The following is a 27,166-nucleotide window of genomic DNA, read 5'->3' as shown; positions in this document are numbered from 1 at the left end:
GGCAGGGGAAGGGCTCCACACCCTGAGGGGCAGCTCTCCCAAGCCCTCAGGCGGTACCTCGTAGACGGCAAAGCCGATGGTCTCCATGTCCTTGCCAAACCGCCTCTCCCGGCGCCGGTGCTTCTGCATCAGAGACAGGAGGAAACTGCAGCCCGGCTCCCTCCTGTCCTCATCATCCTCGTGGTCCACCTCTTCCAAGCGGATTTTGAACTGGGGGTTAATCCAGAAGGTTGCTGAAGGAGAAAGAAAGAAAGAGGAGACTGTGGGGTGCAGGGGTTTTGGGGAGATGGCAGTCGAATTCAACAAATGCATACAGTCATACCTCGGGTTGAATGTGCTTGAGCATTTTCGGGTTGTGCTCCGCGGCAACCCGGAAGTAACAGAGCGCATTGCTTCTGGGTTTCGCCACTCATGCATGCGCAGACGCTCAAAAATTATGTCATGCGCATGCGCAGAAGCGGCAAAATGCAACCCGCGCACGCACAGATGCGCCATTGCGTCTTACATTCTGTTCAGGATGTGAATGGGGCTCCGGAACGGATCCCGTTCGCATCCCGAGGTACCATTCTCGAGAGTTAGTACGTTTAGGGGTAAACGGACACAGAGCTGTATTTCTAGATAGGCAGACTCAGAGCATAGCAATGTAAATGGCAGAGAGAGTTCTGTGTGATGTCATTTCCTGTTTCCAGTAGCAGGAAGAAGCGAGAAATATAAGCCCTTCTCCTTCCTGTCACTCTCTCTTTCTTTCTCCAGCCTGCAATGAATGCACATATGGTTGTTCCTGCTCCAGCTCAGGCTCACACCTGAAGCTGGTTGGGCTGTAAAATGTAAGTATTTTACCTGCACAGGGTTTTTTAATAACAATTCTTATTAATTTTTCAGTTTATACATCTCAAAATAAACGTTTTACATAATACCATGTAACAATTGACTTCCCTCCTCCCCTTTTTGAGGTTGATTTTACTTATCTATCATTCCTGTATATTTTATTATAGTCAATCTAATCGTTTCTCCATTTTACATCCTTTAAATATTTACCATACTGTTGAATTTATCTAAATGCTGGCAGCATTTTCAATTGTATACAATTATTTCCTAAATATTCAGCAAAAAGATTCCACTCATCTTTGAATAAAGATTCTTCTTGCTCTCTTACTCTATAAGTTAAACCTACTGCTTCCGCAAATTCTATCATCTTAAGTTGCCAATCTTCCTTACTAGGGATCTTGCTCACTTTCCATTTATGGGCTAGCAAAATTTGAGCCGCCGTGGTTGCGTACATAAATATTTTTTCTGACAACTGGGAACTTCAGACTGAAGTATTCCTAAGTAAAAGGCCTGAGGGGTTTTTGGGGAATGTTGTTTTAAACATTTTTTTTTACTCATTGCAGATCATTTCCCAATAGCCTTTAACCTTTTTACGTGTCCACCACATGTGAAAAAATGTTCCTTCCATTTCTCTGCATTTCCAACACAGATCTGATCCAACTTTGTACATCTTGACCAACTTACTTGGGGTTAAATACTATCTATGCATCATTTTTATATACCATATTTTTCCGTGTATAACACGCCCCCATGTATAAGACAACCCCTATTTTTTGGGATGCCAAATTAAGGAAATTGGGGGGGGGGGGAATTGCCCAGAGTTATTGAGCTTTCTTTGGGGGGGATTGCACAGTTTTGTTGAGCTTTTTTGGGAGGGGGGTTGCCGGCAATCGCTCAACTGTGTCTTATACACAAGAAAAGTACGGTAATTCTCTTTCAAAGTATAACATGTGGTAAATTTATAATCATTCTTCCAGAGTTTCTCCCAGAGGTTTAGGTCTATGTTATGCCCTATATCTATTGCCCAGTGTGTCATTGAAGTTTTGACTAACTCGTCTTTCATTTCCCATTCTAATAATAAGTTATACATTTTTGACAATAATTTATCCTTGTTCCAGAATAATTCTCTTTCAAACTGTGAGTTTTTATCTGGAAACCCATTTTTAAAATCTAATTTAAACATATCATATATTTATTGTATTTTAAATCTTTTAATGTATTTTTAATCTTTGTTGGAAGCCACCCAGAGTGGCTGGGGAAACCCAGCCAGATGGGTGGGATACAAATAATAAATAATAATGATGATGATGATGATGATGATACTGTAACCAATCCTTACTTCCTCCATTGCATAGGTCTACTGCTGCCTTTGCCGTGAACCAGTCCAAGACTATTGAGTAAGTAAACACTATTTTAAAGCTTACTTTACAAGTTGTTGCCTGATTCTCTGTTATGCGGGCTAACAAAGGGGAAGCCAGCTTATTTAATAAGCTGGAATTGCTTAAAAGAGAAGGCTTTGCAGACTAATTTCCAAAGCTTCTGCAAAGGATGGGATTTTAATACTCTTTTTTTTAATTTTAAATAATATTTATTGCTTTTTGAACAATTTAAACATTGCAAAACCAAACAAAAACAGAAAAATAAAAACCAATACAATACAATAAAAAGACACTACATAACACTAAACACATTAAACTATTTGACAGATAACAGAGGAAGATGGAAAGGAATTGCTGAAACATTTGACAGAAGTGGAATACAAAAAGGGAGGTGTGAGGAGGTCGGTGAAACAAGTGAATGAAAGATATTGAAATTGTTTGAGTGTTTTAAATTGTTTTGTTTTGTTTTGTTTTGTTTAAAACTCTTTTTAACCCCCCTCCCCCAGGAGACTGGAGGGGCCAATTGTAATTAAGATATCCTCTCCTACCTACTAAAACCCATCCCACACGACTCACGTCACGTGTTACGTGAGCTACCTGGGTAGTTCCTGCAGCCGCCAGCTGTGCTCCCCCGCCGCCAGGTCCCGTCGTAGAGCGTCGTGTTCCACTTCCGGAACTTGCGCGACTTCAGTGCATCTGGCGTGAGGTTGCAAATCTCAAGGCGGGAGAATTCCCGGAGGAAGTCTTGGAATGACATCCTAGGAAAAGGAGACAGGTCGCGAATTCAGATCACGCGCTCGCTCGTTGGTGACGTGCGTGCGTCTTTAGAAATGCAATTCCTAAGACAAATGAAAAGGGCGCCTACCAGAATTCTCCATCTTCCATTTTAATTCTCAGCTGCTGCCCTATAGATGGATCCACGGCGTTCCATTCCCCAGAGCTGTAAAGAAAAGGAGAAGAAAATGTGCTGCCTGTTACAGAGAGAGATTCCAAAAGAAGTAGAAAATGCAGAGTCTTCTCTGTTCCCCCTTTTTATAATTTTTACTAAATTTTGTTTTATATTTTAGAATACAGTGGTGCCTGGCAAGACGAAATTAATTCGTTCCGCGAGTTTTTTCGTTATGCGAGTTTTTTCGTCTTGCAAAGCACCACTGCATTTAAACACTGACAACGGCGGGGAGGGGCGGGGAGAAGCAGGACAGCTGCCGCAGCCAGTACCTCAGACTCACCCGCACATTGTGGCCACCGTGCGACGCGGCTGCTGGAGGGCGGCGGGGCTCAGAAGCGTGACTCGGCGGAACCGCCACCAGGGAGAGAGAGGCGCTGGCGGCAACGGCTCTCTGAGGGGAGCGCGCGAGGGGGGTGGGAGCGGTGCGAGGCACCAACCGTCAGCGGGAAGGTGGGAGGGAGCCGGAGGAACCGTCAGCGGGAAGGTGGGAGGAAGCCGGAGGAGCCGTCAGCAGGAAGGTGGGAGGGAGCCGGAGGAGCGGGGAAGCGAGCGTGCGTGCAGTGACCGTTGCCATGACACAAGAGGCAGGGCCGTTTCGTCTAGCGAAGCAAGCCCTTAGGAAAATCCGTCTTGCGAAGCACCTCAGAAAACGAAAAACTCTTTCGTCTTGCGAGTTTTTCATCTTCTGAGGCATTCATCTTGCGGGGTACCACTGTATTCATTTAAACAACCTTAAAATATCAGTGACTTCCCTTCTTCCCTTTCCATGGTTTATTTTGCATAACACAAATCCCTGCATATTTTATATAAACTAAACCATTCAGTATTCCATTATTACATCCATCAAAACTTATTTACACTGTTGAATTTATCTTAATGCTGCTCATGTTTTCAAATATACACAATTCCCCCCCCCCCATATATTCAATAAACTTTTCCCAATCTTCTTTAAACGTATGTTCCTCTCATTCTCTTATTCTATATTTTAGGTCCACAAGCTGTGCATATTCCATCAGTTTAAGTTGCCATTCTTCTTTAGTTTGGACTTCGCTCATTTTTTATTTTTGGGCTAACAAAACACAGGCTGCAGTTGTTGTATACTGTACATAAATAACCTTTTTTGACACCTGGGAATTTCCATCTGAATTATCCCCAACAGAAAAGGAATCTTGTTTTTTGGGGAAAGTACTTTTAAACATTCTTTTTCCAATTCATTATGAATTATTTCCCAATACTCTTTTACCCTTTTACAGGTCCACAACACATGATAGAACATACCCTCAGTCTCATTGCATCTCTGAAGAAAATGCAGAGTCTTCTCAACCATCCCATAAGAGCACTGCTGGGACTGTTGGAAGGCCTACCTAATCAAGTGGCAAGCCAGAGGGCTACTGGAAGCCCACAAGGAAGACTTGAATGCCACAGCTCACTTTCACTCTCCAGCAACTGATTTCCAGAGGAATACTTCCTCTGATGGCCCTCACAATTATAGCCAGTGACAGCCTTATCCTCCAAAAATTTGCCTAATCCTGTGTCAACGGCTTCTTTATTTCTGTCCTGAATCTCCCATGACTCAGTTTCAATGGAAGGTCTAAAAATGTCTTGCTATCTGGACAGAAAAAAATAATAATGAAGAAAGTTTCAGGCAGCAGAAGACTGGCTGGGTCTCTTATTGAAATCAATGGAAAGTTGAAACAATATGCACTTTAATGGGTTGCCTGTAAAATGGGCAGATCTCAGGTTTTCTGAAATCTGAGACAGCCAGTTATTTGCAAGGGTAAGAGAACGTCTAAAATGTTCACCTTGCCTTGTGGATGAAAAACACAAGAGTTACAGGCTGTAGAAGAGAAGCTGGATCTCCTACTGAATTCAGTGGGAGGAAACCCAGTGAATGAAATTGAAATGAATGGGGGTCAATCAAACAAATGGGAGTTTTTGAAACAAGAACTTTTCTTTTTCTTGGATATCTCTGACATGGGATGGGTAAGCTGCCTTCGTCTACTCTATAGCGTGTTGACTGATAAAACTTGCAAAGCTACATGGAGCCATTTATTCTGCAGGCACCACTTCAAAAACACTAGATTGTATTTGATCTTCTGTGATGAACCAACTATTGTGAAGCAACTGCTCGTGCAAATATTAAGAGCCGGAGTGTCTCTCAAAGCCCAGGGGTGAGGAGTCTTGGCCCTCCAGATGTTGCTCTGATCAACCCTAGCAAGAATGGCCAACAGCCAAGGATGATGGGAGTTCAGCAACATCTGCTGTAGCCCTAGTAACTCTCATAGATTTGTCACCAAAAAATTCACTCTGGTTTCCAAACACAACACACACTCTGTTTCCCTTTGCCACTTTGCTTGGCAAACTCACTTCCTGCACACACCAACTTTGGGGCACAGGGGCTCTTCTTTTTCAAGCGCCTAAACCTTGCGCCTCCTTCATTTCTGTCTGTGATGGTTAGAATGCTGGGCTGGAGAGTCCTGGATTCAAATCCTGGTCCAGCTACAAAGCTTACTAGATGACCCTGGGCTGGTTCCTGTCTCTCAACCTAACCTTACTTTGCAGAGTTGTCCTGATGCGACGCCGGGAAGATCATGCATGCCACCCTGAGCTCTTTGCGGTGGGATTAAAACGGTATATAGAGAAGACAGGCCTTCTGTCCCCACAGCTCTATGGCCCAGGAGGAGGGGAAGCGGAACCCAGATATTCTCATCCCCGTGAAAACAAAGGAGGCTCGTCGACAGAAGGAGGGAACTTTCTATGGCCGCCCTGGCAACTTTGCCCCCATTTCAGCAGCCCTTTCTGAAGCATGCATAGAAAACATAGAAGGGTTTCCTTCTTACTTGTCACTCCAAGCTCCAGTCCACTCCACCTCCCCCCACGGGTTTCGCATCCGTATCAGGTTAACTCTCTGCCCTCGGTAGTTGATCTGTGGGAGCAGAGAGATAATGAGAGATGGCCGTTAAGAGATTGTCACAGAGGAAGGAAAGAACAAGGCTGCACTTGACTTGACCACATTATTGACCCTGCCCTGTTTTCATGCAGTCTGATGAGCTTCCCAGAGGCAATGAGTTCCAGGTGGCTTCTGTGGGAAAATGACAATGCCCCTGTGATTCTGGACATATAGAAACAATAGAGCATGTGCTTCTCCAGTGCCTATATTATAGAGACATTCATATTAGCCTCATCTCCCCACTACTCCACAAGTACCCAGGGCGCACAGAACAATTCTATACCTCCCTGCTGCTTTCATGATGCCAACCCTGCTACAACATACGACGTTGCCAGGTTCTGCATAGCAACATTCAAAATTCGTCGGATGATGGCCTGTGCCACAAACTAGATTTAATGAACACCCATATCAGAGCGCTCTGTAAATGGATAGCCATAGCCTTTTATATACTAACCTTTTATGCTCTTCCACATCCGTTTAATGCTCCAGTCCTAACCCTTCCTTTAGCCTCTTTTAGATTCCTGCATCTTTTACATATGCCTTCTGTTTTAATAATTTTAGCTTTCCATCCCCAAATGTTCCAAAACATTTTACAGATTTTAAATTATTGTTCCCCACCCTACTTATGCTGGTCTATGACTGTAATAAAGATCTGGTTAATTGATTGATTGATTGACTTTTTGTTGTTGTTGGGAGGATTCTTTTCTGGCAACCTCTCTGTTATTAAACTTTCCTACATAGATGATCCTCAGTTCTTTTATCTGTTTCCCCTCTGCAGGAATAGAGTTCCTCTTTATGTCAGAAATGGGGAATTTCAGGCCTAGGGCCCCTCTGTCTGGCCTTGTTTCACACCCAGGCCCTTGGATTCTGAGAATGCCTCTTGCTTCCCTGCAAGAGGGTTGAAAGGGGTGTGTTAGGGCCTGTGTAGAAACCAGCCTACCTATACAAAGGTAAAATCTGCCATTGTTGCCCCACCCACTTTTGCCTCAGGCATGCGGCCCTCAGAAAGTTGCCAAGAAGGCAATGCGGCTCTCAGAATGAAAAAGGGTCCCTCCCCTCGCTTTAGGCCTTCTCTCTTGACTTCTTAAAATTGTGAGGCTGAGGGCAGGGACCACCTTAGAATTGATTTGTTTAAGGTGCCCTGAGAGGTTTTTTTTTCCTTGCTAAAAGGGGTCTGGACATAAATGCTGTAAATAAAAAGGAAACCAAACGAGCGCCGAATAGTAGAAACGCAACAATCACCTGCTCAGCTCCAGTGACGGAATAGGCGTGGCCTTTCACCAGCTTCTTAAAAGTGACAGCCTCCATGTCAAAAGCACTTGTGATCTGAAAAAACGGGGGTTGAAGAAGAGTAAGAATCATAGAGCTGCAATGTCATATGGGCAGAATGGATAAACATGCCACAATTAGAGACTTTGGGAGAGGGTTCTCACCCGCAAATTATTTGGCTGATTTACAAATACCTAAGTACAGACACTCCTTTACCCTGGCCAGATTTAACGTTCTGCCCTCTGCCCTGCTGCTAGGCAGATATGAGGGCAAACCATATGAGTCACGTGTGTGCCCATGTGGCTCATCGGAAGTGGAAACAAGTCTGCATGTATTGCTGCACTGTAGTTACTACGAGGATCTACGCCTGACCTTTATTGCCCCAGTTCTACAAAAGCTTAAAAATGAATCAGAACTCCAACGTATGAGAGCCTTGGTAGAAGATAAGGTTCCTGAAATTACGATCAATGTTGCCAAATTCTGTGTAGCCGCTATTAGGCGCAGGAAACAAAAGCTTTCCAAAGTCAATATGCAGGCAAATACCTAATTCTACTCATGCTGCCTAATTTTAAATTGCTGTTATGGCCTAATCTGTATTGAAACTGTTCTTTGTTTTCTTTGGTCTTATGTTTCGCTGACTAGCTGTACGAGTTAATCTGGTCTGTGACCGTTTAATAAAATTTGATTTGATTTGAAGAATCTAAGTGACAACCTTCAAGGGGCCTCCAAGGACATAAGACTTTGCTGGAAGGGGATGGAGCAGCCAACACACAGCACTGTATTGGATATTATGGAAGATTATATAAATATATATATCCTTTGTTGAAAGATAAAAAGTACTTAATTACAAGTGCACAGGGTAAGATAAGATATATATAGAGAAAAATAGCATCCATGTAGAAAAACCCGCAGAACCAACTCCTCCCCCCCCAAAAAAAAAACTTGTAAACATCACAAAAAATTGTGATTGTAGTTCACCAGCCACCTGGCAGTATACCTGTTCCTCTGGCAAAATGTTTCATGCCACCGGTAAACTGCTGTGCAAAAAAAATGCACAAGCAGGCTGCTAGTAATTGTGCAATCTGTTGCATGGCGAGTTTCCGCTAGCACGGCTGTTGCACTGGAGTCTTCTGTTGCACAACAGGAAAGCTCACCTGCCCACTAGTGCAACAGCCCTTGCACTAGTGGACTAGAGTGGTGGATGCAGCCCCAAGGTACTCACATCAATGGAGCAACCCATGAGAGACCCTCTCTCCAGGGCCTTTAAGATGATCTGGAAGAGGTCGCTGGGCGGCTTTCGTAGGTCGTACCACTCAGTGACGCCTCCCGTGAAGTCTTCGAACCCTTCTGAGGTGCTCCCTCCCGAAAGAGCCTCGTAGCAGCCGTTCACCCTACGGTGGAAGCAGCAGGGCTTCAAGAAGGCGCTTCGTAGTGAATTGGAACATTGCTGCATCGATCTAGTTCAGTATTGTGTGCACTGGCTGGCAGCAGCTCTCCAGGGTCCCGGGCAGTGAGTCTCTCCCAACCCTACCTGGAGTTGCTGGGAATCATAGGATCACAGAGCTAGAAAGGACCCCCAGGACTCATCTAGTCCACCCCACTCAGTCTAAACCAAGGACCATCTGCAAGCAAAGTAGCCGTTCTACCACCGAGCCACCCAAATCTCTGAACCTAAGCTGGGTAAGGTCAACTTATACGTGGAACTGTTTTAATTGTTATACATGTGGAACTGTTCTAAACTGTTTTTGCACTTTTCTTCTTTTACAGTTCAAATGATTTAGTTCTTTTATAGTTGTGTATTTCACTGTTGTAACCTGCCCTGGGACTTTGTGGTAAAGGGTTAGTAAGAAATCTAAAATAAAGGGGGGGGGGATATCCTGTTTGTTCCCATTTCACAACTGGGAAAACTGAGGCTGACTCACCCCCAGGTCACAGAGTTTGCCCTTGGCAGAGGTGGGACAAACACAAATCTTTTGTACCAAATCTTTAGCCTCCCTCCCCCTGTCGACCCCAAACCAAGAGATTTAGATGCTTACTTGGCATAAGCTTTCTCGAGCAGGGCACTCCAGAATTCGTTGCCTTCTGCAGAGTGGACAAACACAAGCTTGCCATCTTTGGTTGGGAGGAGGTCATCCACCACCACGTCGACCCATTCGCCAAATTGCCAGATCTGAACCAAGCGCAAAACAGGCAAGACAAAGGTGAAAACTTTTCAACCTGGAGATGCCAGGAATTGAACCCGGTCCCTCCTGCATGTGCCCTTGATGACTCAGCGGTGGTTAAGAATGGAGGCAGGGAGGAGAGAAGATGGATGCTGTTTGCGTTTTAGATGAGAACGTACTTAATCTGTACTTCTCATCAAACCATTATGTGAGCCCAAACACAATGAGATTTACATGTCTCTGAATTTTACAACGGTAGTTCTGCAACTGAACAACTCATTTACAAAAATACATACGGTAGGGGGAAGTATTCAGAAAAACACATACTCTAGTGAAAACAGCATACAAAAAAAAAGTATTCTATAAGGGGGGAATTGCTTGCAAAACAGTCAAAATGACATACAAAAATGTGTATTTCAGAAGAAATTTACATTGAAATGCTGATGATTTTTCACAATACTTTTTTTTTTAAAATCCAGGCTACAGATGGGAGAACTGAATTTAAAACTGGAAAAACAAGAAACTGAAACTGGCAGATCTGGGGTTTTTTTTTTTTAGCGGTTGTGCTCTGCACATGCTCAGAGAAAGCCATCGTAAATCCACATGTTCCAAGGTCAAGGTCCAGCATTCTGCATGAGCTCTGGTCCTGACACCTTGCTCAAATTACATTATTCCTTGCAGGCCCACCTAGTCCAGCTTTCTTTCTGCGGCCTAACAAACCCAGTTCCACTAAAGGGCAGGTGGGGAGAGAGATTCTGCAAGTGCGATTCATGAGGAAAGCTGCAGCTGTCTACCTGCAGGCACAGATCAGCAGGCTGAGCAAACACCAGGCCGTGCTCTGAATGGGAGGCACCGGGCAGCTTTCTTCCCCGCTATGCACCACGCCCTTGCCACCCCCACAAACAAAGAACCTTGAAATACCAAGGCGAATCATCACCTGCGAGGTCGGATTCCACATCAGGGTGGAGTCCTCAGGTGTGGAAGACTTAAAATAAGCAGCAAAGCCACCTCGGCTGGCAACAGACCAAGCCAGGCGTTGGATGGGGTGGAGCTGGGCAGAATGCCTTTAATGGCGTTGGTGCGTTTAAGGAGCTGGCTTTGGGCTAAGTGAGGGAGCCTGGAGATAACTGGAAAAACAGACTTTTTATTCTCACTCTCCTAGAATAAAAAGTCCATTTTTAAACTGATCGCCAGGCTCCCTCAGTTAGCAGAAAGCCAGAGATTATTATTATTTGTAAAGGGAATTTCTGTATGAGTTAATACCTTATTATCCATTTGGAGCTATACTTTATCTTTGTCCTTCTAGGCTATAGTTTACATTTTTGATTCATTGGGGCTTCCCTCCCCCCTTTTTGTTATACTTGCATTTTTTATTTTTATTTTTGTTAAATCAATTTTACAAACACACACTGTTTTGCAGTATGGAAAGAGACAGGAACGTGCACAGAAAAGGGTGGGATGAACGAGTGATTAACTGGAAAGGTGTAAACACCCCACAAGGAAAATCAGAGTGATCGGAGCACAAATGCTTATTGTCGTATAAACAACTTGCAAAATAAATAAATCAGAATGAATGCTCATGAAGACTGGATACGATCTAACCTCGGTATAAGCTGTCTGCTAGCAAATCAGGGAAGAATGCTAAAATAAACACCAGAGAGATCTGGAGGACACAAAGAATTTCTCTGTTGCTTCGCAAGCAGGGCTAGTCTACGTTCCTACAAAATACATCCAATTTAAAAACACACACAGAGAGAGAGGCAGTGCTTTGAGTAACAAGGTTTGCAGCAAGGCAGGTGCTCACCTGGAAGTGGAAGATGCCAGCGTACCCATTCTGGAAGCTCTGCCCATGGGGGACAACGCGGTGCAGAAGAGGGTCATTCAGGGTGAGGGAGGCAATGGCCGCCAGGAGCCAGCAGTCACCTGGATGGAGAGGCAAAGGGAAAGCCAGCCAGTTAAAACAAAAACAACAGCTATTTATATATAGTGGTACCTCTAGTTATGTACTTAATTCGTTCCGGAGGTCCGTTCTTAACCTGAAACTGTTCTTAACCTGAAGCACCACTTTAGCTAATGGGGCCTCCTGCTGCTGCCGCGCAGCCAGAGCACGATTTCTGTTCTCATCCTGAAGCAAAGTTCTTCACCCGAGGTACTAGTTCTGGGTTAGCGGAGTATGTAACCTGAAGCGTATGTAACCCGAGGTACCACTGTATAGAGGTATCATTGTGTGTGTGTGTAAAATTATTTGGCGAGGCTGTTGCATCCAACATTAGGGATATTCAGCGTAGGCCTGTTAGCATTAGTGGACATGACCAAGGCCCCATCTGCACTATGCATCATGCCACTCTGAGCAGATGTGGCTTCCCCCAAAGCATCATGGGAAGTGTAGTTTCATAAAGGATCCTGAAAGTTGTGAGGAGACTTTGTTTTGGAGGCATCCTGAGAGCCCCCTCATTTCAGGGAGCATCTGCTGCCCCAGAAGCTCCAAGTGGAGAGAGCTTTTTCTTCTGTATTCTCCTTTCACGACCAACATGTACCTTTTCCCCCCTCGTACCCTCCCCAAAACTGCCAGTTCCTTTCATCCTTCCTCTGCGGACTAGTAACAGTTCTCCTGTCTTATTCCCTTCCTTTCTTTTCCCATTCTATTTATTTGAACAAATATTCACCTTTCATTATTTCACCTCCTAATTCCCCTCAGCACCTCCTCTGGCCCTTTCCCCTCAGGGGAGGGAGGCTTCCCTTCCCTCACCCTCCCTGGAACTTTCCGGTCTGCCAGCCATCTTCACTCAGCGGACCAGGAGCCTCTGGTGCTATGGAACAGCCAGGGCCACCTGAAACTGGTTTGAGAAACACTGCCTTAGCCCAAGTGGACTACCAGCTGCCTGCCCGGTTCCTGATCTCTGGGTGGGTGGGGTGCTTTCTCTAGTGTTCGAAATTAGCCAGGTGCCAGGCGCATTTTGCACCTAGCTTCCGACCACTTGCGACCAAGTGAGGATGCCTGGGCGCCAGGATGGCACCTGATGTCTTGGGATCACTGGATCTGGACCGCATTCACACACAAATACCTCATCCTGTAGAATTCTATCAGTTATATTTAATCTGCATAATAGGAATGAATTTCAGGAACCAAGTTGCTTTGTCTGTGCAGCCAGAGCAGGAGCAGTCGTCATTAAGAAAAAGAAGTTGGAATTGGCCAAAATACTGTACTTTTCCGTGTATAAGACTAGGTCTTTTAACTAAAAATAATGTTAAAAGGGGAGGTAGTCTTATACACGGGGGCAATCTCTCCCCATTTTCTTAATTTTGAGTCCCCAAAAATAGGGGGGGGGGTTATACACGGTGGCGTGTTATACATGGAAGAATATGGTATATATGTGGACTCTCCCTGGATCAAAGGACATTTCTTCTTTAAGTTCTCAGAGCTCTTAACCTAGGCTCAAGGTTGTCATCTGAACTAGATGTTTAACTAAGAATCCACCAGTCAGCCCATCATTTGAAAAATAAGACTTTAGAGCCCCCTTGCCCCAAAATGGCAATGAAACATTCTCTTTGGCGACTGCAACCTTGGTTTAAGGAGTCATTTGGCGCCTAGCTTATATACCTGAGTTTTTGACAAACACTGTTTCCCCCACCCCACAAACTTAGTTGTTTCTCTGAAATGCAAACTTCTTTTGGAGTAAGCGCAGACACCAGTCTGCTGTCTTTGAGCCCTGAAGCTGCCGCTCTGCCCCGGGGACGGGTGCAGAGGAGACCACGCCTGCCTGCAGGGCTCTGATCAGATAAATGGTGTGTGGTGTGAGAGAGGGAGGAGGAGAAGAAACACTGAGGAGGGTGTGTTTCCTGCAGCTGTCGGGAAGTTTCCCTCGATGACCGTGACCTGACAGTTTCAAAACAGCCAAGCCAAAAAGAAAACAGCCAGGCAGGAATGGTAGGAAGGCCAGAGAGAGTGAGGAAGTCGCGTCATATGCTCAGGGGGCTCTGCGGCTGCTGTTGCACAATCAGGACACACCCAGAAAGGCTCCAATGTCCTTTCAAAATTGTACTTCTCGTCGTAACAGAAAACAAGCCATGCCGATAAAACACAGAAAAATAAACGAAGGGCCAGCGGGAAAACAACAACCAGAAATTGCATCAAAACCTTTGCCTTCCAAGTTATCAGTAGGTTTTGTCTACCTGAAGAAAACAGAAAAGCTGTCCGTCTGTTTCCAACATATAAATTTGAGCAACCTTTTTTTCTTTGGGATGGGTAGTATCTTGGGCGTAGCAAAGATTTCTAGGGGGGGGGAGGACACACACCTGTCACCATCCTCTGTCTGATTCTGTCTAGCAGATTTGGAATGAAATGTCTCAACAACCGTCATTTTAAATTTCTTTTGATCCCAAGTGGTCATAAAAATCTGTCATAATCTTTCCACAAATTTCTACTTTTAGATAGGTGTTTTTATTTATTTACTTGATTATGGGTGTGGGCAGCTGCCCCACCTGCTCCCCTGGCTACGCCTATGGGTGGTGTCCAACTAACTCCCACCCCAGAATACACCCACTGAAATCAACAGACATGGCTAAGGGCTTCCCATGGACACCTGGCTGCAAAAACTGGAAGGGCACCCTTTGGCCTGATCCAGCAGCCAAGCTCTTCCTAGGATCTCCTATACAACAAAGACCACAGCCTTGTCCTGCAAGAAGCAAGGGAGGAAGGTGGGAAAGAACTAAGGGTGGGTGAGAGAGGAGACCTGGCTTCAGTGACCCCCTTGCTTTTTGGGGTGCTTAGCGCCCATGTCTGGCAGACAGCCTCTCAGCCTCAGGTGAACCCTCCTTACCCAGAGCTCCTTGGCAGACGTCTGTGCGGGTCGCCCCGTCCACAATGAAGAGAGGGTTGCGGCACAGTTCCTGAAATACACAAGAGGGAGGCGGGCTAGTTTGCTGTTGTTGTTGTTGCTGCTGCTGCTGTTGCTCTTAAATGTCTAAGAGGAAGAGCCTGCTGTATCAGGCCAAAGGTAAAGGTAAAGGGACCCCTGACCATTAGGTCCAATCGCGGACAACTCTGGGGTTGCTGCGCTCATCTTGCTTTACAGGCCGAGGGAGCCGGTGTACAGCTTCTGGGTCATGTGGCCAGCATGACCAAGCCACTTCTGGTGAACCAGATCAACGCACGGAAACGCCGTTTACTTTCCCGCCGGAGTGGTACCTATTTATCTACTTGCACTTTGACATGCTTTTGAACTGCTAGGTTGGCAGGAGCAGGGACCGAGCAACGGGAGATCATCCCATCACGGGGATTCGAACCGCCAACCTTCTGATGCCTCTGGGAAACCCGCAAGCAGGACCTGAGCTCAAAGAGCACCTTATTCTCCTGCTGTTTCCAGCAACTGGTATTCAGAAGCATTGCATTATGATTTGCCTCTACCTGGGAAAGGGGAAAAGGAACTGCAGGGTGAGGGGCCGGCCGGCTGCCTAATGCCAAAGTTGCACCAACCCTTTATCTTGTTTACCTTTTATACAACTATCAGGCTGGGAGGGCTTTTGATCATCAGGGCCGTGTGTACTCCGCACATTAAGTAAAAAGTGAAACTCTTTTCCCCGAGGAAAGCTCAGCTCTGTAGCCTGCCTTAAAAATGCAGGTTAAACCTATATGCATATTCTCTTACGTTCTCCATAATTAATTCCACTGTTTTGCTTTTACCACTTTGCTTAATTCATTCTGGCATGAAGCCTTGACTACTGGGAGTCCTATTTGGCTTCGGGGAGATCAGCAGACATTACTATGCGAACACAGGTACTGAGTCAGCCTAATCAAGCTCAGTATTGTCTGCACTGACCGGGAGTAGCTCTCCAGATTTTCAGGTAGGCGTCTTTCCTTGCTTTACCTGGAGATGCTGAGTAAAGGCAGCAAGTCAGCCAGATGCTCCACAATTGAATCCACACTATCTAATGTGTACTCTCCATACCCCATAAGGGCTAGAAACTTGAGTGTAAAAAGGAGGTTCTTGGGAAGCTGAGTTTTCAGAACGGTAACACAACTCTGCGGCTTTCCTGTGTACCCAAATAACTGAAGCTTACCTACACAGAACTACTACGCCCATTTTCTAGATGGGCTAAACCAGGCATAGGCAAACTCCCCCCTCCAGATGTTTTGGGACTACAACTCCCATGATCCTTAGTTTACAGGACCAGTGTTCAGGGATTATGGGAATTGTAGTCCCAAAAACATCTGGAGGGCTAAATTTGCCTATGCCTGGGCTAAACTGATGCCAACAGCAAGACATAACTCGAGGTCAAAGATATTCTGGGTTGCAACCTGCGCCATTTCTTGAGTCTCACCGTAGGCCGTTTCCACTTGACTCCATACGTCTTGGAGGAGTTCGGCCCAAGCTCCTTGAAACCCAGGGAAGAGGCCGTGGCGGGGAAGGTGTCATCCCTGAAAAGGGCTCCACTCTGCAAGCACTCATTGCGAAGCCTCTCGTAATCCTGGTTCAGGTACTTGATTGCATTCTCGTTTTTACCCAAGCCCAGGTCTTTGGCCCGCTGCTTCTGGACCTGAGCGGAGACCCCCGTGCAGTAGATAGGCACAATGACCTCTTCCGACATCTTGGGCAACTGGGTGAAGCCCTCCTGAAACAGATAAAGATGGCATTAAACACACAGAGCTGTGGCTCAGTGGTAGAGCATTTGCTTGGCATGTAGAAGGCTCAATCCTCAGCATCTCCAGAAACTCTGGACAGTCGCTGCCAGTTCGTTCAGACAATGCCAAGCTAGATATACCAAAGGTCTGAATCAGTGTAAAGCATATTCCTCGGTTCCTAGACAGAAATGAGGATATTTCTCAGAGCAGTATGGAAAATTGCCAATGGAACAGGCAAAACAAAAAGGGAGTACAGAGCACCATCAGTATAGCCCCTCAACCTTTCAGATTTCCTCTTGCCCCTCCTGGTTCTTTAAGAATGCTAAGTCTCTAGTCCTCACAATTACTGAGAGGGGAAAGGGTAGAGCTGTCATACGTCCGGGATTTCCCAGACATTACCAGGATTTCAAAGGTGGAAGTGATGTCCGGGGGTGGGGTGGGGATTTCTGGAAGGCAGCGGCTTGTCCTGGATCTTCAGCAAGTAAACTGAGAAATTGTGTGTGTGTTTTGGTGTTTCCGTAAAAAAGAAAGCGCAACAACTGTCGGGTTTTCCTTTAGAAAGCGCAACAATTTTTGGGGGTGCCCTGGTTTTTACTTTTTGAAATACGGCAACCCTAGAAAAGGGAAGCTTTAGTATCATTATCATTATTTATTATATTTTTTAATTACTTTATATACACACAGTGCCTCAAAATAACTTAAGAATAAAGTAAAATACAGACAAAGTACACTAGAAGCCAAATTAAGAGAACAAAACACTGCACAATATGATTACGTTATTTGGGTAGAAGGGGACATCCTCCTGGAATCCTTTGGATTGTAGAGCTGCCTGCGAAAATATCTTTCCTTTTGAAGAAAATGGTCCAAAATTGGCTGAAATTTGTTCTTTTTACTTCTAGAAGCCCCACAGAAGGACTGCAACTCAGTGGCAGATGACCTGCTTTGCCTGCAGAAGGTCCTGTGTTCAATTCTTGGCATCTCCAGTTTAAAAAAGGATCAGGGAGCCGGTGTTGGGGAAGACCACTTTCTGCTCAGCTGAGCAATCCAACCCCCTGAAGACCCTGAAGAGCTGCTGCCAGTTAGTGCAGACAATATTGGGTTAGGTAGACAAATAGTCTGATCTTATCTAAGGCAGCTTCCTATGTCCCAAGGAAACCATGAGGGCTAGACTCTCACATCACACATTTAATGCACTTATGCTACTTTAAGCATCATGACATAATAATAATAATAATAATAATAATAATAATAATAATAATACCCTGCCCATCTGGCTGGGTTTCCCCAGCCACTCTGGGCAGCTTCCAACAGAATATTAAAAACACAATAAAACATTAAAAACTTCCCTGAACAGGGCTGCCTTCAGATGTCTTCTAAAAGTCAGATAGTTGTTTATTTCCTTGACTTATGATGGGAGGGCATTCCACAGGGCAGGTGCCACTACTGAGAAGGCCCTTTGCCTGGTTCCCTGTAACCTCGCTTCTCGCAGTGAAGGAACCACCAGAAGGCCTTTGGCACTGGACCTCAGTGTCTGGGCTGAACGATGGGGTATTATTATTATTATTATTATTATTATTATTATTATCTCATCCACATCATCAGCGTCTCCCCCAAAGAGTGCTGGGAACTGTAGTTAGTTCACAGCATTAACCTCACAGAGCTCAAACTTCCAGCACCTTTAACAAACTACTATTTCTAGGCTTGTCCATGACTGCTCACCTGGTAGAAGAGTGCTTCAGGTGTATCAGGTGTTGAGGTCACCTGACTTCCTTTTTTAGAGGAAGGGTTGTAGCTTAGTGGTAGAAGGAGCACAGGTCAAATCCCTAGCATAGCTGGGAAGACCCTTGCCTGAACCTTGGAGGGGTGTTGCCGGTCAGACGCCCTTGCCTGCAGATGGAGCCTTTTTGTGCAAAAAGTTACAAGCTTTGCCGCTGAGTCACAGGCCTTCCTCCCAAGTTGCACTCGGCTGGAGCACAGCGGTTGCAGAAGGAATGCAAGAGGCGGGGGATGCAGAAGGCAGCAGTCTGGAGACCAATTTCCCCAAGACTCCCATCTTGCTTGCTTTTAAAGAAAAGCAAGTTTCAGCTTCCTAGCTCTTATGGCTGTGAAGACAAGCTTGAACACAAGAAGAGCTCTGCTGGATCAGGCCCAAGCCAAGCTAATCCTGCATCCTGCTGTCACAGCGGCCCAACAGATGCCTGCAGGAAGCCCCCAAGCATGATGCCCCAAGCAGAAGAACACTCTTCGCCGTTTCCAGCAACTAGCTTTCAGAAGCCTACTGCCTCCAGCGATGGAAGCAGGGCATCACCAACAGGATTAATAGACACTGATAGCCTTATCTTTCATGAATTGCAGAGTTGGAAGGGACCCTGAGGGCCATCTAAGTCCAACCCCCGGCAATGCAAGCATCTCAACACATGGTCTCCCATCCAATTTGAAACCATACCGGACCCTGCTTAGCTTTGCAAACGTGCAAGCCAATCTATTGCTGCACCACCAATCCTCTTTTAAAGCCATCCAAGTTGGTGGCCATCGCTGCCTCCTGAGGGAGCAAATTTCAACTGTGTGAAGTCTCCCCCCCCTTTTTTTTTTTTTTGCCTGTCCTGATTCTTTCAATGCTCAGCTTCACCCATGAGTTCTAGTGTTAGAACTCCCAGTGCTTTTTTTTCTAAAAAAATGTTTAGGGGTACTCTCATTTTGACTCAAGAAAACCACCATTTTATAGTTCAAATTAGGAAAAATAAATACAGTGAATGGTCGCTTGCCTCTTCTCTATGCTAAGAAGTCTCAAATGTTGCACTCTTTCCTTGAAAGAGGCATGCTGGCAATGCCTCGTGTCATCTCAGAAGCCAGGGGTTAGGGAAGGAGGCTTTGAAATCATGCAAATGAACTGCAATTATACTAATCTGTTGCATTTGCATAATCTATGCGGGGTTTGGCATCCAGCTTCTCTAGGAGTAGAATTTGGGTTAGATAGAAATAGATGGGTGCTTTTAAAAAATATAAACAAACATGGAGTGCAGATAAGGAAAGAGGAGAAAATTGGTCCAGGTTGCATTTCAAGGCCAAACGACTCAATTCACATGTTTCCAAAAAACAAACTCAAGCTGTCCTGTGAATTTTGCATTTATCTGAATTTTGCAACGCAAAAGCTTGTTACAAACATGCATTTTACGTATTGAATTGCACATATCAATGAAGATAACATAAACTATGCGTAAATATTTGAAGAAACTCCTTTGTAATAAATAAATAAATGTGTCTGTTAGGGAAGAGTGCTCTAAAATGCTGATGAATTTCCATGAGGGTCTTTCGAATAATAATAATTGCAAACCGATATAGAAATGTGGAGAACTGTAAGGCTGTAAAAAATGAGAAACCGAAACTGAGGGATCCACTCACCCCTACAGACTGCCAACGCTTGCAAAATGCCATCTGTCCTACCCATGGCATTCCAGCTCCAAGCAGTCAGAAGCCCAAAATGGTATCAGCAACTGTATCAGAGCCTCTCTGTGTGTGTCTGTGTGTGTAGCACAGCTACATCTGCTGAATAGCAAGACAGATCACCTTCCCTTGCGCCAGTTCTGCTGGCTGTTCATTTGTAGAGAGGAATGTCAGGGTTTATGTACATATCCTTGCCTGGAATGGGGACTCTCAGACCTGGAAACCTCGGATCATATCCAAAGTTAATCCTACTCAGAGGAGATGCATTGAAATTAATGGACATGACGAACTTAGGCCTTTAAAAAAAGTATTTCGTTCTTACAGTAAGTAGACAGACAGACAAATAAGGATGAAGTATTCCAAACTATTATTCTATTATTATTATTATTATTACTACTACTACTACTATTTTTTAAAATAAAACAACAACAACAATGCTGTAGAGGGCAAATGTCATTTAGGAATTTCCACCTCGGGAATGTAAATATTTTGGGCTGTCCCTGGAAGACAGGTTCTGGAGTTCAGCCCAGCTTTGGGGAAGGTTTAGCACACATTTGCAGAAAAAGGTGTGTGGGGTGAGGGATGAAAACAAAGTTTAAAGCAAATGTGATGATAGATCTATTGCAAAAAGAATACCGGTAGATATTTGGTGAATGGTGTTCCTCAGGAAAGGCCCCTCCAAGGAAATCCATTTTCTTCACTGACTTACTAGTACTTTACGCCAGCAAAATCGTCTCTTCGGACAAGGGATAAATGAATCTCTCATTTCTTGTTTCTCATTTTTTGAATCTCAAATTCAGTTCTCCATATTTCTCTAGTAATTTGGTTGTGCTTTTTAAAATTCTTACGAACATTTGTCAGGGTTTAATTGTCAATTTCTCCTAATAAACAGATGGCTGTATTTAGACCCACTGAAAAATTTGGGTTGTATCCAGCAAAGAGTAGATACAGTGAATTGTATTTCACTGTATCTCTTCTTTGTTGGATACAACCCAATTTTTTGTGTGCTGTTTTGACTAACATACACATTATTATTTTTTGCTAGCAATTTTCTCATTTTCACTAATATATGCATTCTTATGCACACTTTCCTCTAATAATCACATTTTTGTAAACACTGGTTGGTGGGAGAACTGCACTGCAAATTTCAGAGAAATGCACATTTTGAAGGATAACCATCTCTGGGTTCATGCATTGGTTCAACAAGTGTGAATTAGGTGGTTTCTTCTTAAAATGGAAACAAGATCCAATTTCTTCCCAATCCCTACTCTGGAGTCTAGCAAAATATCCTTCTTCCTCTGCTTTGCTGGTACAGTTGTACTTCAGAAGTCGAACAGAATCCATTCTGGAAGTCCATTTGGTTTCCAAAACGTTCGACTTCCAAAGCGCGGCTTCTCATCAGAAGCCCCGTCGGGCGTTCGGCTTCCAAAAGAACATTTGAAAACAGGAACACTCACTTCCGGTTTTCAATCTTCCGGGAGCTGGAACGTTCAACTCCCAAGGTGTTTGGGAGCCGAAGTACGACTGTAATTCCTAATTCATAGATATGGGATTTTAAAGAGATTTTATTTCCTGCAATCTTGAATGCAGGGTATGTGTGAGTTTGGTAAAGCAGTGTGGAGGGCTGTCTTTCACTATGTCTGGGGAGGTTTACAGAGCTTGTGCATGTGCAGAAGATTAACCCAACACGAGTCAATCAGATGAGACATTTGGCATGCACATAAAGACATCCACCCACCCCACCCTCGGCAAGGCGAGCCTGGGAGAACCATACCCTCCGGCCATGTTTATGACCTGAGGCATGCAGAAAGTGGACAGAGAAAAAGTTTTCTGTTTCTCATAATGCTAGAAGCTCCGGGACATCCACGGAAGCCAGTTCAGGAGGACAGACCTTCTTCACACAGCACATAGCTGAAACTACGGAACTCACTTCCACAGGAGGCAATGTGGCCACCTTTGGCTTTAAAAGAGGACTGGACAAATGGAGCCTCCCAGTTCAGAGGCAAATGCACTGCCGAATACCAGAGGCTTTGGAATAAACAGCAAGGCTGGATTGCCACATCTCATGAGCTTCCAGGAGCCATGAGGCTGTCCACTCTTGAGAAAGGAATCCCAGACCAGAGATATGGTCTCCCCTCCCCTTTCTATTCTTTATAATTTTCTTTCTATAAGTTTTCAACAAATAAACAATCCGACAGCGTTTCAAATTTAGCAATCATTCCACCTACGACTTCCCTTCCCTCCATGGTTCCCTCAAAATTTCAATTAATGCTACATATTATAGTTACTCTATATCTTCATCTTACCTCAACAGGCTTCCTCAACCTCGGCCCTCCAGATGTTTTGAGTCTACAGTTCCCATCATCCCTGACCACTGGTCCTGCTAGCTAGGGATCATGGGAGTTGTAGGCCCAAAAAACATCTGGAGGGCCGAGTTTGGGAAAGCCTGCCCCACAATAAAAACCAAAAAGTTCGCCTCCACTGCTGCTCTTACTCAAATCCTATTTGCATTCTAACATTTTTTTTTACACTGTGTTTTTAACGTTTCACAATCTTCTTTAAAACCAGTCTCTTTCTGGTGGTCTGATCTGACAACACCATTTCTATACTTTCGTGAGTGGGGCAGTGACTGAGTGAATTAATGAATAGATAGATGATTCCTGGCAAGGCTAATAGGTGTTCAGCCAGCATCCACCTGCTGGCCTTCATATTTACAGTCAGGCCTGTCAGCTTCCTTCTCTTCTGTCTCCGTTGTGCAGACAGGGAGGAAAATGGAGACAAAACTAGAATTAATTGCCTCTGCCTCTTGTTGGCTTTGGCTCTGCCTCTGGCTCCACCTCCTGTGGGGCTCCCCTCCTCCTGCCCACCCACCCCAGTCCCAAAGGGCAGTACCCGCAAAATGCAAATAGGGCTGCCATTATTTTTCAAGCCAGAGGACCAAGGCAACAATGGGTTAGGTGGAAGAGATTGCAGAGAAAGGGAATCTTATAAACCTGTCAGCCGTTAATACCTTCCCCCTTCTATTTGCATTAATATCATGACAGGTCTTTCAGGTAAAGCCAGGCACAGAGATAACCCGGCTCCCAGTGAGTCACCCTCGCCGCAACCCTCTCCTTTGTACGTACTTTTGCGCCTGGCGCACTGTGCTCAAAAGCCACACCCGAGCAAGAAATTAATGTGTTTAGACTTGCGAAAGGTATTATCAGCGGGAGAAAAGGTGAGCAAAACACAAGAATCAACAAGACCCGCTTGCTCAGAATTTGAGAGCTTTTGTTTTTCCTCCCCACCCCCCCAAAAAACAGTAGAAAACCCTGGGGTGGTGTTTGAAGACTTTGGCTTCAAAGATCACAACTACTGAAGTTGTGATGGGCAGTGGATATGCTTCCAGTTGCATTCAGTGCTAGTCCTGCTCAAAGTAGACCCACAGAAAATAATGGAAATGACTAATGCAGAGCCATTCATTTCCATTAATCTGAGTAAGATTAGCACCAGATATAATCCTTTGGTTTGGCAGACAAAGAGCTCTGTATAGTTCAAAGGTTTGTCCATAGGCTCTGGCTTCTACTGGGCTCCTTGCATTTCACCTCACCAGTCCCCAATGGGGAACATCCATCGCTGATCTTGTCAATATTGTAAAACCACTGGTTGCTCCAGAAAAACACACCAGCTCCCCAATTTGGAACCTCCCCTTCTCCATGGGGGGGGGGGGCATGTTATCTGTTTATCAAACGTGCCAATCTGAGGATCTGAAGCTGTATAGCAACAGATCTCAGGTCAGACACAGAACAGAACAACAGACCTAATTAATTAATAAATTGGGTGTTGCTGGAGATGTCAGCCATGCTTGCTGGGGCAGATGGAAGTTATTGTTCAGCAACACCTCGAAAGTCAAAGTTATATCATTCCTCCTCTAAATAATTGCATGGGCAGTACCTATCCCTGAAGGGAACTTTAGTAAATCCGTCCTCTAGGTTCTCGGGGGGGGGGGTAAAATGTTAAAATTTATATGCCTGTTTACTCAGAAGAAAGTCTTTGGTTCAATGGGACTTGCTTCCAAGCAAAGGCATACAGGACTGCAGACTTAGAAGGATCTCAAGTACAAAAGGATGAGAAGGGGCAGCTGCTTTCTTTATACAACAGGGGCTGGGTGATCTGGTGTCCTCCAAGACACTATTGACTCTCAGGTCCCATCAGCCCCAGCCAACCATGCCCGTTGGTCAGGGATGATGGGAGTTGTAGTCTAGCAACAACTGGAGGGCCATGGGTCCTACATCCATGTTGCAAAGCAGGGTTTCTCAAACCTGGGTCTCCAGCTGCTTTTGGACTACAATTCTCATCATCCCTGACCACTGGTCCTGCCAGCTAGGGATGATGGGCTTTGTAGTCTCCAAAAACAGAGCACGTCCTGCTCTGGAATCCTCCTGTCTTGCAAGTCAAGGGATAAGTGCCAAAACCGGGAACATGAAGTCCCACAGACACCTCGAGCCAGGGAGCAGATCCAACCAAACCCCCGCAGCTGAGTAAATAGTGCCAATTTGCAAGTGAAATTAATAATTTGGAAAGTGAAGGCTGGCTGTGAACTGGCAACCATCCCAGACTGGGGACCAACCATGAGTATGTCACACGTCTAGGGAGGGCGAGGGCTGTAGAGCATCTGCCTTGTATGCGAAAATCTCTGCCATCTCCAAGTGGGACTGGGAGATACTTCCTTCTTGAAACCCTGCAGAGACTCTGCATGCACAGCAGATATAGGGGCAATCACTTTTTGTTTCTTAGAGCAAAACCAGATATAGTAGTTTTGCTTTTACACTTGGAAGAAACTGATCTTTTAGCATGGCAGCACTCTTTCTTTGGAATTCCCTATCAGGAATCAAGCAAGGTGCCTTCGCTGCAATCTTTTAGGCACCTGCTAAAATACTTTTAGGGACGCGGGTGGCGCTGTGGGTTAAACCACAGGGCCTAGGACTTGCCAATCAGAAGGTCGGCGGTTCGAATCCCCGCAACGGGGTGAGCTCCCATTGCTCGGTCCCTGCTCCTGCCAACCTAGCAGTTCTAAAGCACAAAGTGCAAGTAGATAAATAGGTACCGCTCCGGCGGGAAGGTAAACGGCATTTCCGTGCGCTGCTCTGCTTCGCCAGAAGCGGCTTAGTCATGCTGGCCACATGACTCAGAAGCTGTCTGCAGACAAACGCCGGCTCCCTCGGCCAATAAAGCGAGATGAGCGCTACAACCCCAGAGTCGGTCACGACTGGACCTAATGGTCAGGGGTCCCTTTACCTTTACCTTTAAAATACTTTTGTTCAGGGAAACCTACCCCGATGCATAGAAGCCAGCATGTGGTTTAATCTGCTCTTAACTGAACTGTTGATATTAATTACATTTTTTGAACTTTTTTTTTATCTGCTTTTAATTTTTTATTTTATTGACAATTTTGATGTTTTCCTTTTCTGTTTGCAAAGTGCTTAGAGGTTTTATTTACAACCAAGCAGTATGTACATAGTGTTAAATGAAATAAAATGAGTAAATTAAATCACAGTACAACAAGAGGACTGCGGGCTTCGCACTTCCCGAGTTGTGACACTGACAAAATTACACCCCACCCTCCCTGCAGCTTCTGGGGGGAGCTCATATTGCCACCTATGGGAGATGTGTGTGGTTTTTTTTAAATGCTATGTATTTTTATATTTTTATATTATATCACTAAAGGACTGTAAAGCACTACATCTGTATCACTGCTGTTCAACTATTCATATCAAGGCCTTGTTTCTAACCACCATCAAGACAAAACGCAAACCTGCCCTCATTTGCTTTAAGCCTAGAGACATATGGAAAGAGATCCTCTCCATTTCCCCACAAATAAGATTATGCACGGCTTTATATACATTACCACCAACAGATTACCGGGAAGAAAAAAGCTTGTTAATTTCCGCCCCCTACTAAACTGGAAACCTCCATCTTAAGCCTGGCCTGGGGTAGATATAACCGTGGTTCACTGGGTTTATTGTGCCTTGATGACATCCAAGGTTACCCCGAGGCTGTGTTTCAGTGGCTCAAGAAGACTTCTCACCTCTGAAGGCCCTTTGCATCCTTTTCCCCCTCAGGCAAAGGATTGGTGGCAACAAGTGACTCTGACACCACGATGACAGAATATTCTCCTAGCCTAGAGAGACCCAGCTGCTCCATCACTGCCCATTTTTCCAGCAGACACCAAAAACTGCAAGACTTTGAATTCCTGAAATTCATTCAGATTGTGCAGATCAGACAGAATTCTATAGGATGTGTTGCAAGTGGCCAATAGCCAGGTGCGAAATACACTTGGCAAAATTTTGGGGGCTGCTTCATTGCTGCTAACGCAGTGGTTTAACTTCACCCCTGGAGGTGCACTCTATTGCCTCTCAAGAAAGACGGGTACCAACAAATCCCACATTTTTCAATTCAATTCCTCATAAACTTTTCCAGTGCTTTTTTTCTTTTAAAAAAACGTTTATGGGTATTCTCATTTTCCTACTCGTATTGAAATACTGCCCCTCAATGAGGCCAAACTTAGATTCACAAAATGTTTAGGGGTATGCATACCTCTGTGTCCCCCCAGAAAAAAATAAAAGCACTGAACTTTGCTAACTTCATAAAGTCCTGCTTTTGTTTCTGAAGTGGATTTGTTGAGCCAGGGCAACAGGCGAAGGTGATGTGTTGCCTCTACAGGGTGCCTTCTCCAGGCTAAAGCATACCCAACTCTGTCAACCCTGCGCTGCCAGACCTGATCTCATGCCTCCTCACACCATCTCTCCCACCTTCTTCTGGACCAGCCTTTGCCAAGCCAATGTTTGGGATTACAGCTCCCACCAGCCCCAGACAGCACACCTGTATGAGTGGATGGGACTACAGCCACGCTAATTGGGGCTGATGAGAGTTGTGATCAAAGACATATGAAAGGTCGGTGACAGTCTGGACACATTCCAGTTTGACAATACAGTGGTACCTCGGGTTACAGATGCTTCAGGTTACAGACGCTTCAGGTTACAGACTCCGCTAACACAGAAATAGTACCTCGGGTTAAGAACTTTGCTTCAGGATAAGAACAGAAATCATGCAGCAGCAGCAAGAGGCCCCATTAGCTAAAGTGGTACCTTAGGTTAAGAACAGTTTCAGGTTAAGAATGGACCTCCAGAATGAATTAAGTTCTTAACCCGAGGTACCACTGTACCCTCCTTAAACTGCCGTGCCCAGAACAGCGAATCGTATTCCTGGCGAGGTCTGAGAAAAGCAGAACACCACGCTACTGTTTCCTTGATGCGGATATAATGCTTAACTAGAATTAATGCAAACTTCTCTTCCTGGTTTCCAAAGAACTCTTAACCACAGCACAGCAGAGGCCTGCCCAACTTGCAAGGCATCAGTCGAAGCGCAGGCCTTCGTGGTGCTCCACCAGGAGATCAATCTTGTTTTGACTGCTTGCTTCAGACACTTGACAAGGTCGCTGTTCAGGCTAATGATGGGCCTTCAGCTGTGTGGGTTAACATCAAAAGAGCTCCGTCGGGTCAAGCCTAAGGTCCAGGTGCCCAT

General features: G+C 45.1%; 1 protein-coding gene and 1 long non-coding RNA gene across 3 annotated transcripts in view; one reads left to right on the top strand and one right to left on the bottom strand.

Annotated features, from left to right (window-relative positions):
• The window catches only part of CAPN1 (calpain 1), a 45,566-nt gene that overhangs the window by 13,386 nt on the left and 5,014 nt on the right, over nt 1-27,166 (bottom strand). The window contains exons 1-11 of one of the 2 annotated variants that reach the window (XM_083416973.1): nt 22,319-22,431; nt 15,859-16,149; nt 14,358-14,427; nt 11,342-11,460; nt 9,412-9,545; nt 8,598-8,766; nt 7,349-7,432; nt 5,997-6,082; nt 3,073-3,147; nt 2,805-2,965; nt 58-233 (exon numbers count right to left, since the gene is read on the bottom strand). In XM_083416973.1, the coding sequence (XP_083273099.1) occupies nt 58-233; nt 2,805-2,965; nt 3,073-3,147; nt 5,997-6,082; nt 7,349-7,432; nt 8,598-8,766; nt 9,412-9,545; nt 11,342-11,460; nt 14,358-14,427; nt 15,859-16,125 (1,341 nt within the window). In that variant the 5' untranslated portion in view covers nt 16,126-16,149; nt 22,319-22,431. Of the gene's footprint in view, nt 1-57; nt 234-2,804; nt 2,966-3,072; nt 3,148-5,996; nt 6,083-7,348; nt 7,433-8,597; nt 8,767-9,411; nt 9,546-11,341; nt 11,461-14,357; nt 14,428-15,858; nt 16,150-22,318; nt 22,432-27,166 lie in introns of those variants that run through there. The other variant, XM_083416972.1, reaches the window with a different exon arrangement.
• On the top strand, nt 222-5,313 carry LOC310666341. Its single transcript, XR_014505883.1, has 4 exons — nt 222-327; nt 580-827; nt 2,184-2,225; nt 4,410-5,313. It is a non-coding gene; the product is annotated as an uncharacterized lncRNA (long non-coding RNA).

Source organism: Podarcis tiliguerta (genome assembly GCF_965153285.1).
Source record: "Podarcis tiliguerta genome assembly, chromosome: 16".
Classification (NCBI taxonomy): Eukaryota; Metazoa; Chordata; class Lepidosauria; order Squamata; family Lacertidae; genus Podarcis; species Podarcis tiliguerta.
Note: the sequence above shows the minus strand (reverse complement) of the source record. Positions and strands in the feature narration are given on the sequence as shown.